Genomic DNA, 14,201 nt, shown 5'->3' with positions numbered 1-14,201 from the left:
AACACATTACGGAATCTGGTGGTTGCATCTCTGGTTTAGGTTGAAGTGGCATTTTTATTGTGAGTCTATTTTCAGACTTGCTGGATTTTCCAAAAGCAACCCCAAGCCCCAAAACCCCACTCTTGGCCAGAAAGCATCCTGCTGCTGCAAGTTCCTATCCAGAAAAGCTCTTTCTTCCCAGAAAACTCAGATAAACTTGTCTTATTACCTGAATCCTAGAAATATGATATGGTCCGTATGGCTTTTTCTCTGTAACTTAATCTTCCATTCAGTTCTTTAAGAATTTCTTTTTCATGAAAACACAAAATCCCCCCCCCCCAAAAAAATAAATCCAACACAAAACTTCTCTTGGTCTCTTTTCACCAGATTCAGGTAAGACCAGAGGTCAGAAATCCTCCTCCTGGAGTTCCCATTGTGGCTCAGCGCTGTCAAACTGACTAGTATCCATGAGGATCGGGTTCGATCCTCGCTCAGTGGGTTAAGGATCCAGCGTTGCCCTGAGCTGTATGTAGGTCGCAGGCTCGGCTTGTATCCTGAATTGCTGTGGCTGTGGTGTAGGCCAGCAGCTACAGCTCCAATGCGACCCCTAGCCTGGGAACCTCCATATGCTGCAGGTGTGGCCCTAAAAAGACATACGTGCTCGCACACACACACACACACACACACACACACACACACACACACACAAAGAAAGAAAAAGAACTATGCATTAGCTCCCATAAGCTAATGAAGACTGTGGTCCTGGAGACAGTTTCCTCTCGGTCGCCTGGTTTTCTCCTTGGTCTGGGTGTGTCTTAGCTCTGGGCCTTGCTCTCGCTGGGTCTGGGGGTCTGGTTCCTGAGTGGCCTCCTGCCCTCGCACCCTGCCTCCTACCGGGCCTCCTCCCTCACAACCTGCAGGTGTGCCCACAGTCAGTCAGCCGGCAGCCCGGTGTTGGCTGGCTGATGGGATGCCGGTGGACTGGTTCCCTCTGAGGAGGCTTGAGCAGCACTTTCTTTCTAGCCTCCTCTCCCCTAGGGTTACTAGGCCTCCTCCCGAGCAAAGACTGGGACCCCTGCTCATGTATAACAGGGGCCGTTTGCTTCCCGGGTGGGCTGTGGCCTGCGATCCCTGTTGAGGCCCTCTCTGCCCCTTGCTCTAGGGACCGCCTCACCCACAACGACATCGTGGCCACCACCTACCTGAGTATGTCGAAAATCTCTGCCCCTGGAGGAGAAGTAGAAGGTGAGTTCCCCCTTGGTGCCGCCCTCTGGCCCCCATGCTGCCCTGTTCTGCCCCGCCTGGCTTAGACCTCTAGTTTTGAGAGTTCTCCGGAAAGGGAGGATTAATAAGGTCCTTGCTCTGGCCAGTGAGAGACACGGGCTTGCATTTAGGATTGTCCACACCCAGAGGATGGGATGTACCACAGAACGTCATAGAGAGGCTAATTCATTCCTGAAGGTGATAGTGGTGGCTCTGGCCTCACCATCTACACCGGGTTTGATGGTGGTTGATGGCACCCTAGCAGATTCTTTATTTTTATTTTTAAATTTTTATCAAAGTATAGTTCATTTACAATGTTGTGCCAATTTCTGCTGTACAGCAGAGTGACTCAGTCATATGTATATATACATGCTAGCAATTTCTATTTTGAAATAGATTTCATTGGTCTGTTAAAAAGTAAGCCGTGATCATTTTGTACAGTTTAAAATAGGTGATCTGGGAGTTCCCGTCGTGGCGCAGTGGTTAACGAATCTGACTAGGAACCATGAGGTTGTGGGTTTGATCCCTGGCCTTGCTCAGTGAGTTAAGGATCCGGCGTTGCTGTGAGCTGTCGTGTAGGTCGCAGACGTGGCTCGGGTCCCATGTTGCTGTGGCTGTGGTGTAGGCCGGTGGCTACAGTTCCCATTTGCCCCTAGCCTGGGAACCTCCATATGCCGCGGATGTGGCCCTAGAAATGTCGAAAAGACAAAAAAAAAAAAAAAAAAAAAAAAAGAAAAGAAAAAGAAAAAAAGGTGATCTGAAAGAATATAAAATTACTCATGAAATTATCTGTAAGCCTACCCTCCCAGACAAGAGGTAAAAGTTAATATTCTGAGAACTTTCAGTATGTATGGACATGAAAAAGGTTGTTTTGAAACAATTCTCAATTGTTTTGAAAATTGCATTTTGTCACTTGGCAGTACAACATAGGTGTTTATTTACGTTATTAAATTGTTTACAATTTTATTTTATTTTACTTTACTTTACTTTTATTTTATTTTACTTTTCGCGTTTTAGAGCTGCACCCCCGGCATATGGAGATTCCCAGGCTAGGGGCCAATCGGAGCTGCAGCTGTCAGCCTACACCACAGCCACAGCAATGCCAGATCCAAGGTGCATCTGCAACCTACACCATAGCTCGTGGCAACTCTGGATCTTAACCTACTGATCGAGGCCAGGGATCGAACCTGAGACCTCATGGTGTCAGTCAGATTCGTTTCCTCTGAGCCATGACGGGAATGCCATACAATATAATTTTAAGTGATTACACATATTCAGTTGTGTGAATGAGCCATAATCTACATGAACTAATGTTGAATATGTAGATTTCTAATTTTTCCTTGTTATAAGCAGCTAGCCTGATACTGAATATTTTTGTAGCAAAATCTTTCTGTAATTTTGATTTTCCTTTTGCATAAATACCTAGAGGTGGAATCACTGTGTCAAAAGACTCGAACACTTTAAAGCTTTTGGTATATATAAAAATTGTCCTACGGAAAGATTGGACTAATGTACACTCTAATCACTCACTTAAGCTTATTTTTCTGCACCCTCATCAATGCAGAGTAAAATAATGATATTAAAAAAGAACTTTGTTAATTTGTTGGATGCATTTCATTGTTGTCTTAATTTTGTTCCATTGATAGGTCAACTGGTAAAATTGATCAATGTAAATTGTAAAATATTTTAATAATTATCTTACATTTACAAATTATATGTATTCATATCCTTTTAAAGGTATTGTTATAAATTGCTTATTCATGTTCTTGTCCATATTTGTGATGACGTATTTGTCTTTGTCTCATTGTTTTTTTGAGTCCTATGGGTATATGGCTGTTAACTTTCCCCTGTTACATATGTTATAATTTTTGTTAATTATATCATTTAATAATTTTTAACATGTAGAAATTTAAAATGTTTACATAGCCCTATATATTAATCTTTTCCTTAGAGAATTAGGCAAGGGTTTATTTAAATGTTTCTGTTTTCAAAATTGTTCTTTGGTGATACCAACAGCATATCGTGGATAATGTTTTCCCTGCGTTTTGAAATGCCACTTTTATCCTCCACGAAATTCCTAAATGTCTTCTAGGGCCTGTTTCTTGATTTTCTATTATCTTTAACTGGTCTGTCTGCTTATTATTTCTTAGGTTTTGGTATCTGGGTTATGCTGGCTCTGTAAAATTAATTGGAAAGATTTAAAGTCTTTCCTAACATCTGGAACCATTTACATAACATAAGAATATAGTCTTTTGAGGGTTTGAAAGAATTCACCCATAAAACCATATGGGCTGGGTGCCCTTTTTGAGTGGGTGTAGCATTAGCTCTTTAAAACCTTTTCAGTTTCTCCTGTGATCACTGGCATTTTTAGTTTGTTTCTTTTACTATCGTCAGTTTTGATCATCTCCATTTTCCTAGAAAAACTTTCATTAGATTGAGGTCTTATGATTTGTTTATGATTTTTTCAGAGCACTCTTTTATAATTTAAACGATTTTCTCTCCTTTCTTATTTCTTGTACTTTCTGATACTGCTAATGATATGTGTTTGAATTTTCTTTTATTCTTGATTAGCCTTGTGAAGTTTGTTTTTTTTTCTCCCTACTTTTTCAAAGAATCAGTTTTTGGATTTATTTATCAATTCTAATATTTTATAATTTTAAAAATTCTCTCATCTTATGGCTCCTTTCTCTAACTCTCATTAGACTCATTTTGTTGTTTCCTTTTTAACTTTCTGGTTAACGTCTTATGTTTCTTTTCAATATTTCTTCTTTAAATCACAGAAGTATGGTTTCTGCCCTATATGTCATGCTTTTGGCCTTCAGCAACCCCCAGGTTTATATTTCACTCGATTTTTTACTTTTTTTTTTTACACTTAAATATTTAGTCTATTCTGAATTTATTTTGGTGTATTTTCTGAGAGCAATCTGATTTGATTCTTTTGTCGGTCATCTTTTTTCTTCCTGACTAGATGCTGCTTCTAGGAATGTCTTTTTCCTTGTAGTTTAAACAATTACTTCTCTCTCTCTAGCTACAGGACTCTTTTCATTGAGTTTTGTCTGAGACACAATGAATTCTTAAACCTTAGTTGAGGTGTAATTTTGTTTATTCTAACACTGTAGCTGAAGGCAGGGTGGGGAGGGGAGAGGGCCAGGGGCCTGTAACCAGGCAGGTGTGGGAGTGGCTCCAGTCTCCTCCCAACCAGTCCCAACCTTGCAAGGTTGTAGAGATCCAGTGAGGTTATAAATGTAACAGTCTGGTGCATAATAAACCTTAAAGTCATGTTTGCTGTTGAGTATCATTCTTACTGGCTTTCTGCATTCTTAAGCTGATTTTTTTCCCTGTACCAGTTCTGCTTTTTACTATTTCCCATGTAGTTTAAAATTGGCTATCCCGTTTTTCGTTTCTTGTCCCATCTTCTTTTCCCTCTGTCTTTCCTTTTATATTTCCCTTTTCCTCTTTGTTCTCTCCCTCAAGTTTTGTTTTCTTCTGAAAAGGCTATATCTTCTTGTGCTCTCCGGAGGATCCCAAATCTCTGAGGATTTCAGGTGAATGCCCTCTGGAATCTTACAGGTGCTCTTGCCCCCATCCTCTTGGCCCCCTATTATCCGGCTCCCCCTCTATTCACGCTCTCACTAGAGCCGATCAGTGTTGGTGTCTTTTTATAGACAGGATGCATGGGTCCCTGTCCATCCATCTGCTCAGATCTTTGGAGGTCAGGTTAGCATGCCCAGTTTCTGGAAGATTCCATCTAGCACTCTTGAAGCTGACCAATCTCTTCTTCTAGAGTCTCTGAAACATATTCCCCCCGCCCCCCCCAAAAAAACAGGAGTTCCCATCGTGGCTCAGCTGAAACAAATTTTACTGGTATCCATGAGGATGCAGGTTTGATCCCTGGCCTCTCTCAGTGGGTTAAGGATTTGGTGTTGTCTTGAGCTGTGGTGTAGGTCACAGACACAGCTCGGATCTGGCATTGCTGTGGCTGTGGTGTAGTCTAGCGGCTAAAGCTCTGATTCAACCCCTAGCCTGGGAACTTCCATATGCTGCAGGTGCGGCCCTAAAAAGGCAAAAATAAATAAGTGACCCCAAACAAACCCGTTTTTAATTATAGAAAATTCAAACACACATAAAAGTATGCTTCATGGAACTCCCAGGTGTCCTCACTCAGCTTTAACATCTAGCTGCTCTCTGCCATTCTCATTTCATCATTGATACCTGTAATTGGTGGAATACACAAAAACTCCCTTCTAGAAGGGACTCCTCCTGCCCCAGCCCCACCCCTTCCCCCTTCCCCAACGGTGGAAGTATAGTTCAGAAGTTGGATCTACAGGGGGAAGGATTGCAGGTGGGGGGCAGTATACTGTGGGGATGGAAGGGACACAGGGTAGTTTAGGCTCAGAACTCCTGACATGAAAGGAACTTTTCTCCCGTTTTCTGTCTGGGGTTGACTCTGTCTCTGAGTCCAGGGACAGAAGCTGACAGAGACACAAAGGGACCTTTGGACTGTTTTATGACAGCTGCTCTTTCGTGAAGCTGCAGCTCTTCCTGCTGTCATCCACTTGAGCAAGGGTTTAGGTCCCTGAGCTCACGTCAGTCTTCATTTGCGGTAGTGAGGTTGGCCTCCATCTTTTCCAGGTTTATCAGGAGTCTTTCAATAGCAACGTGAGAAATGTTTATTTGGCCACTAGATGGCGCTCAGGCCACGGGCAACCCCACGTGCTTCAGGGAGGCCTTCAACAGAGGGACCACCGGCTCCCCGCAGATTGTTTTGGACATAAATGAGAATCTTCTTGCAACCAGCTAACTGGTTTTAAACATGCAGTTAAATAGCTTGATCTATGTAGTAATAAAAGTTAGACTTACAGCTCCAACTGGAGCTCTTCTTCCTGAGCCTCTCACTAGGCTGGGAAGGTCAGACACCCCCGCACCCCCCCATCCCCAGGCCTCTCCCACTTGTCCTGAGGCCACCTCAGGGTGTCACTCCAACTTTCAGCTCTTGGTATTTTTCTCCACACGGGGGTGTTCCAGCACATCTGGGTGATGCGTGCCCCTGGAGCTCCTCGCCGCTCTCAAAACCCAAACTAAACCAAACTGTAAAATGGCTCTCTATTTCTCGGCTTCTTGGTTCACCAGATTATTTGATCCACCCAGGAGTTTTTGGTGTTGTTTTTTGTGTTTGTTTGTATTGCCAGCGAGGACAGGACCAAACACTAGCCTCTTAAGCACCTCTGCCCACGGGTTTGCCTGGGCACACTGAAGTGTTCCTTGGACCCTGTGCTCCAAAAACCTTCAGTAAAAATTCTGCTCTTTACCAGCGCCTGCTTTCCTTAGAAGCTGCAGTTCTTTCAAAAGGCAACCAGCAGATGAGCCCCGGGAAACCTACACAGTTTTTTTTTCTAACTTTGTACACAGGAGACTCACGCTACTTGCATAGCATTCGGACAGCTTTTTCCACAGCGACGAAATCCAAAGTTCATTTCTTTTTGTCTTTGGAACGTAGATGAGAGGATTTCCCAGCAGTTCTGGGTTTCTCCTGCTGCCTGGCGCGGGCTCGCGTCAGGCAGCCAAGCCGTGGGCGTGGGAGGTGTGCTGGCCACAGGTAATGGCCTCAGCCTCTCCAGGAGACTCGGGGTTCCGGGGATGGCGAGGATCACGGGGCGGGGAGGGCCTGCCCTCCGGCTTATCTGCTCAGGCCACACAATTGGGAGCATTGTCTGTGTCTGGGGGCTTCCCCAGCCCCTCTCCCTTGGGCTTAGGGAAAACACACCAGAACGCTTGTGTTTTGGCAGAAGAGTGATGAGGACTAAACAGAGACTCTGTGTGGTGTGCCTTCCCTGGGCACTCTGCCCTTGACTCTAGGAGCTGTCTGCGGACCCAGGCCAAGGACCCGGGGTGATTCTCAGCACCTGGAGACCTGTCACTCGGCCCCAAAATTAGGCATCATGGGCCTCTGTTGTCAGCAGGGCTGTGTCTTACTGTGCCTTGCACTTTGCCTGGTAGGGGTGCCGAGTGAGCTGATGAATGAGTGAGGGAACTGATGAAAAGGCGTGGCTGGGAACCAGGCTACTTCTCGGCCCCTTAACTGGGCCCTCCCAGCCACCAGCCGCACGTGTTGGTCAGATGGCCAGTGGGATTAGGGGACCTCTGCGTCTGGACTGGGCACTGGTTTGCAGCCAGGGTTCAGAGTTGGTCTGTGGGTGGAAAGTCGAGTTTGCTTCTGCCAGAAGCCCACGGGGGTCGGAACTATGACCTCGGCCTCATTAGCCCTAGATAACTGGCCGGGCCTGTTTGTAATCATTTGGAAGGAGCTTAAAGTGGAATCTGTTTCCTTCCGGCAGCGGGCCCTGGCCGTGCTCTCCCGGGGCTGCGGCTGTGCCCGTCGGTGCTCTTGTGGTGGCTGAAACTCCCCTCTGACCAGAGGCCTCGCTTCCCCACTGATGAAAACCTATTTCTGTGGATATGAAAATGGCCATGAATTATGGTTTCTGCAGCTCTGACTTCTGCCAGCCGGCATTCCTAGCTGGGGCCTGCTGGGGAGTGCTGAGGGGCGGCCCCGGGCTTCAGGTCCCCCTGCAAGCTCACCTCACCCTCCTTGCAGCCTCTGTGCTCGCTTGGTCCCCCTATTCTTGTAGCCAGGCTCCACGTTCCCTCTTCTCGTCTCCACGCTCTTCCTTTCTGTGTCTGCTCATTCTTCCTTCACAATGTTTTGCTCAATTCTTGGCTCTTAACTAGGATCGCAGAGCTGTAGGAAAATCGTAATAGGTATTTTTTTGGAAGGAGACCAGTAGAGAAAGATGGCCAATGAATGAAAATGAGTAGGGGTTTCACCAAACACATCCCCAGACTCATCAGGACCCCAGACCTGGTTACCTTAGAAAGCTGGAGGAGGAGACAGGGAAGGCTGGAGTGTGGGAAGAGGCAGAATCAGAGAGGACAGTGTCCCAAAGGGAGGAGACTGTCCCTTTGGGGCATCTTGTACCTGCCTAGAAGTGAGAGATGGATTCCAAGAGGCCAGAAATATGTCAGAGCATCTCCTTCTTTGTCTCTCTTATTTCCAGATACTCCTTACCAGCATTTAGGGTATGCTCCAATATAGAACCTTTGGCTGATGGAGGGCCTCTGGCACTGTGCTTCATTTGATTTTTTTTTTTTTTGTCTTTTTTTGCCATTTCTTGGGCTGCTCCCATGGCATATGGAGGTTCCCAGGCTAGGGTTCTAATCGGAGCTGTAGCCTCTGGCCTACGCCAGAGCCACAGCAACGTGGGATCCGAGCCGCTTCTGCGACCTACACCACAGCTCACGGCAACGCCGGATCCTTAACCCACTGAGCAAGGCCAGGGATCGAACCTGCAACCTCATGGTTCCTAGTTGGATTTGTTAACCACTGAGCCACGACGGGAACTCCCTGTGCTTCATTTGAAAGGGCAGGTGCCAGAAGTCAGGTCCTAGTGCCTGCTGTTGTGAAAACGCAACACAGTGCCCTCGGTGGTAATACTGGAAATGACCACTAGATGGAGATCTTGTGCCTTGAAATTCCACCTCTCAGCGAGGTATCCACCTGCTTGTGGGGTGGAGTGTGGGGTGCGCCTAGGAGCCTATCTCTGGCCCTTTCACTTTCCCCCCACCCCTTTCTTGGTGTTTGTACTTTTCTTCATTTCTCTGGCTATACTATGGAAAAGCACATGTTCTTTTCTGGGTTATTTCTAGAAGGTATTGAGTCAAGTTTCTGGTCCAGTTTTCAGTTGGCAAACAGAACACACAGACCTGCAGGCAGATGCAGGGAGGGTCCCCAGTGCTCACCATGGCACTGAGATCGTGTCCGGCTGAGGGGTTCGAGGTGATGACTTAGAGTGTGGTAAATTCACAGCAGGGAGGGGGTTGGGGCCTCAACTGTTTCCCTGCCCCGGAGCCATCTTTCCATCTGTCTGTCTGCCAGTCATTCACCCACCCTGTTCATCTAACTGGTCCTCCACCCAGCCATGCCCATCCTAACCCCTTTTCCATTTCTTTACGCTTCAGAGGAGCCTGCAGGTGCGGTCAAGCCTTCTTCAGCCACAGACCGTACGTGCTTTCATCTTCGGGATGACGAGGGGAGCGGGCCTTGAGGTTTTTGCTGGAGGGGCAAGGGCGCTGACTGCGGGTGGGTGGGTAGTTTTTTTGATTTGCCTGAGACATGGAACTGAGCTTCCCCTCCACAGTCCCTGAGGTTACCGTTGGCTGTTACCTCTTCACCACGGTTGAATATGTCAATTGCTTGGAATGCTTTTAAGACACTTCCCTCCCTCCAGTCCCCTTCCTGAGTCTGCTGGGATCGGGAGCTCGGAGGAGATCACTCTATCCAGCAGGGAGGGGCTGGAGCAGGTGTGGGGTCCCCGAGGAGGCAGGAGCCATGTAAAGCCACTTAGGGGGACCAGGAGGAGGCCAGGGTGATTTTCAAGTTGAAGTTCATTCAGATGATCATCGAGATGAGAAGTAGAAACACTGAGTAATGCTCATGTCCGTTGCTTCTGCCGTGGGCCCCCCCACCCCATCCCCAATCCAGAGCCCTGTCTGTGCTGGGCAGAGGGTAAGCACACTGGGTGCAGGGCTCTGGGGGAGGCACGCTCCTGCCTTCTAGTTGGTAACGTCTTACTCTTCAGGGATGGGCTCAAGCCTGGGATCCTACCTCCAGAGTCTGGGCCGTCCGAGTTTGCAGTCAGTCCATGGGTCTGGCTCAGGTGCTTCCTTACTGAGGCCATTTATTTTGTGCCCATCTCACCCCACCGGTGCCCTTATGGATGGGAGCATCTCAGCGGGAACCTGCTCCTGGGCCCACCTCCCACCTTGGCCATTCTGGAAACAGCCTCTTCCTCCTTCCTCTGAAAGGGGTACCCTGGCTCTTCCAGATTCTCTGAGTGTGGCCGGCAAAGTCCTGTCCTGGGAAACTTGGCTGTCAGCTGGAAAGTCAGGACATGCACAAAAGAGGGCCTCCCAAAAAGATGGAAATGATGTGGAGAAAAGATTTTCCCCTCCTCATTAGTGTACTTCTTCAGCTTGCTCCATGGAAAGATGCGGGGAGGGGAGGGGAGATGCCAGGATGAGTTGAGGCCAGTAGGGGGTCTGTTTCCACTTCATCAGGATACATGGAGGTGACACGTGCCTGGGAGCTGCCCTGTGTAGGGGGTGCCATTGAGCTGGGCCCCCTCCCTGGTGCCTGGGTGATGGTGTCTCCAGTCACTAGGCTCTTGGGCCTCCTTTGAGCCTCCCTGCAGGCCGGGTGGCCTGAGGCATGGATGGGAGTGTGGGATGAGGAGGGGATGCAGGACAGGGTGTGGCCCGAGAGGGCAGTGGAGGCCCCTGGGCCCCAGCTTTGCATGCTGGCTACATGCCTGGGCTTTGGAGTTAGAGCATTTGGGGTCATGCCTCTTTGTAGCTGTGCGCTCTCTCACATCGCTCAGCCTCAGTTTCCTCGTCTGTAAAATGAGACGCAGAAAAATAATTCAAATGTCCACCTCTCAGCAATCTGGTGAGGCTTAAAGGGGCTCGTGGGGGACAGTGGTCGCTAGCATCGGTGTCATTCTCCTTTATACATTTAAGGGGGCTGCACACCATGCATGTGTGAGGAATGGAGGGCCAGGGATGGGCTCCGGCCTGACGGCGGCTGGGCTGAGTGCTAGAAAGCCCCGCTGGGCCGGCCCCTCTGACCCGCACCTGTGTCTCCCAGTGGACGACCATCTGGGCTTCCTTCCCACCTTCGGGCCCTGCTACGTCAACCTGTACGGCAGCCCCAGGGAGTTCACTGGCTTCCCGGACCCCTACGCGGAGCTCAACACAGGCAAGGTGAGCCAGACAGGAACCTGCAGCCCCTGGGCGCCCAGGCCTGTGTACGCCGTCTTCCCGCCTGGCCTGGGCAGCATCTGCAGCCGGCCTGGCCTCCAAGGGCCTGACAGGTCTCGAGGGGACCCAGGGCCAGGCAGCCATCCCCTGAGAGGGCCCTCCTTTTGCCTGGCCCCCTCCTGGCCTCTCTCCCACTCCCCTTCTTTTTGCCTCTCCTTCAGGGCCAGCCCCATTCCCTCGGCTCATTTTCCTGGCCCCTGAGGGGCCCGGGCTCTCTGTCTCAGGTTTCAATCTTCCCTGGTGAGGCTGGGCCCTGGTACCGACCATCTGGGTGGTCCATCCCCTGAACCCCCCCGGACCACCATTTCCTCATCTGCAGAGTGATGGGGTGTGGCTCAGGGTCCTCTGGTTGCCTGGGAGCTGAGTGACCTCAGGGCCAGATCAGGCTCCTTTCCTTCTCCTCCTCTGCTCTACGGCCCCTGCTCCTGGTGACCCAACCTCCCCTCTCAGGGGGAAGGCGTGGCCTACCGAGGCCGGCTGCTGCTCTCCCTGGAGACCAAGCTGGTGGAGCACAGCGAGCAGAAGGTGGAGGATCTTCCTGCAGATGACATCCTTCGGGTGGAGGTGAGAGGGGCGGCTCTGGGTGGGACGAGGAGGGTGGTGGCCAGGTGGAGCTGGCTTCATGGTGGAGGAAGGCTCGGCTCCACCCACTCTCATGTGACTTCACACCTCTGGGCTTCAGAGGAACCCGGGACCTCCCCTGCCTCTTTACGGAATGTTCAGAGGCTCAAAGAAGATAAATGAAAGTATTTAAAAGTCTAGAGCTCGATGCAAAATGAGAGGCTATTTTTTAATAATAATAATGTAAGAATTGCTAATGCTTAGTAATCACTGACTATGTGTCAAACTCTGTGCTCATGACACTCCTGATGTCATTGAGTCCTCTCAGCACTCGTGAAGTGGCTGGTAAGAGTCGCTCCATTTTACAGATGAGGAAACTGAGGCCCAAGTGTATCAGAGTAACGAGTGCTAGAGCTGAGCCTTGGGCCCAGGAGGTAGCTGTTGGGAGTCCTCATGATGATTTAAGCTTTCAAACTCTGTAGTCAGATGGTGCTGGTTTGAGTTCTGGCTTGTCCATTTACTAGCTGTATCAGTAAAGTGGGAGTAGGTGTTCCCGTCATGACTTAGCAGTAACGAACTTGACTAGCATCCATGAGGACGCAGGTTCGATCCCTGGCCTTGCCCAGTGGGTTAAGGATCCAGCATTGCTGTGAGCTGCGGTGTAGGTCACAGATGCGGCTCGGATCTGGTGTTGCTGTGGCTGTGGCGTAGGCCGGCAGCTGCTGCTCCAATTAGACCCCTAGCCTGGGAACCTCCATATGCCGCGGGTGCAGCCCTCGAAAGACGAAACTAAAGAAATAACTAAATAAAAATAAAAAAATACAGTGGGAGTAATAATTATACTCATAAGATTGTTGTGAGAATTGAAGTAATTCATACCGTATGCAATAAGCACTCAATAAGTTTCAGCTGTTATTACCATGTATATTAAAAACCCAGTTGTGTAACCCCTCTTCCCTCTGCCTTCCACAAAGGGGATCGTAAAGTCGTCTTAGTTCAAGCTGGGACGTGTGGTTGAGTGCCTGCCATGTAGTCAGACCTGTGCCCGATGCCCAGCGGGGACAATGGGATTCATTCATCCCAAGCCCATGGCAGCCTGAGATGCTGCCGAGCTGGCTGGTGTGGTGGAGAGCCTGAGTGATGCGGGGTGGGTGCTCTGGGCGGGGGCGCGGGGGGTTAGAGCCCTCAGCCCCTTCTGAACAGCAGATGCTGGAGCCCAGGCTCCCCGGGGGTGGCGGTGCCGTGGCCGCTGGTTTGGATTAAGGAGCAGCCTGACCTTGGAGGCACGGACCTTATTAGAGGAACGTGGCCAAACACACAGGCCTGGAATGAGTTTGCTCAGTTACTGACCAAATCCGGGCACTGGTGCTGAGCTGGACCACTCGCCACCCATCCGCCAGCCGGGATTTATTGGGTGCCAGGCCCAGCCAGGGCCTGCCAGACACGTGACCCCCTCTCCGCCCTGGTGTCTTCCTGCCTCCCCCACCATGACCCCGCGGCTGCCCTCTCTGCTCCCAGAAGTACCTCCGGAGGCGCAAGTACTCGCTCTTTGCTGCCTTCTACTCGGCCACCATGCTACAGGACGTGGACGACGCCATCCAGTTCGAGGTCAGCATCGGGAACTACGGGAACAAGTTCGACACGACCTGCCTGCCTCTGGCCTCCACCACCCAGTACAGCCGGGCGGTCTTTGACGGTGAGGCCAGAGGCTGTGTGCCTGGCTGGGATACAGACCACTGAGCAGGGCCGAGTCCTAAATCCTGTTTTCCCTGTGGAAAGATGCTGGGGGCTCACTCAAAGTCTCTGGCCCCAGGAAACATGTGCCCTGGGGACCTCCTCCTGTGCCACCTCCCCGGGCTCACCTCTCTAGGCGGTTCCCTGCTGCTACGACCCACAGATGGGGCTCCTGACACCAGCAGCATGGATCGTTACCTCTGGCGATCACGTACTGCACAGCGGCTGAGGGGAGTAGAGATTTTGGAGGGTGTGGGATTCCCAGGGCCCTTCTCACAGCCCCCTGGCTTTGATGTGCTAAAGAGCCCTAACAGGAGCAGCAGCTGCCTATTCAGTGCATGCAGGGAACTCCGGCATCTTGTCTTGGCTCCGGGGAATATTGACCATGCCGTGTGTGTCCACGGGAGTTCTTAGTGGTGGAGCAGGTGCCTGCATCTGTCTGCCTGGGTCCCCCCACCCCCGGCTCCTGGCTCAGGACCTGGCCCTTGTGTCCTTCTAGGATGCCACTACTACTACTTACCCTGGGGCAACGTGAAGCCCGTGGTGGTGCTGTCATCCTACTGGGAGGACATCAGCCACCGAGTGGAGGCTCAGAACCAGCTGCTCAGGATCGCCGACCGGCTGGTGAGTGGAAACTGGCCACAACCGCAACGCCCTGCAGGCTCCTCTACTCCCGGGGTGGGGGCAGTGTCTTCAGAGCTGCCTCCCTCCGGGGCTGAGCCTGAGGACTTCGTGGCACCTGGGGTCCTCCATGTCTTGACCCGACTGGGCTTTCGAGCCTGTTCTGCATG

General features: G+C 50.3%; 1 protein-coding gene across 1 annotated transcript in view; it reads left to right on the top strand.

The window, feature by feature from the left end:
- DYSF (dysferlin) overlaps positions 1-14,201 on the top strand; it is a 217,516-nt gene that overhangs the window by 71,333 nt on the left and 131,982 nt on the right. Inside the window, 6 exon segments of the mRNA XM_013996042.2 lie at positions 1,142-1,224; positions 9,259-9,300; positions 10,943-11,058; positions 11,566-11,679; positions 13,195-13,372; positions 13,910-14,034. Coding sequence (XP_013851496.2) covers positions 1,142-1,224; positions 9,259-9,300; positions 10,943-11,058; positions 11,566-11,679; positions 13,195-13,372; positions 13,910-14,034 — 658 coding nt within the window.

Source organism: Sus scrofa, chromosome 3, assembly GCF_000003025.6.
Source record: "Sus scrofa isolate TJ Tabasco breed Duroc chromosome 3, Sscrofa11.1, whole genome shotgun sequence".
NCBI classification, from domain to species: domain Eukaryota; kingdom Metazoa; phylum Chordata; class Mammalia; order Artiodactyla; family Suidae; genus Sus; species Sus scrofa.
This window is presented reverse-complemented; position numbering and strand designations above follow the sequence as displayed.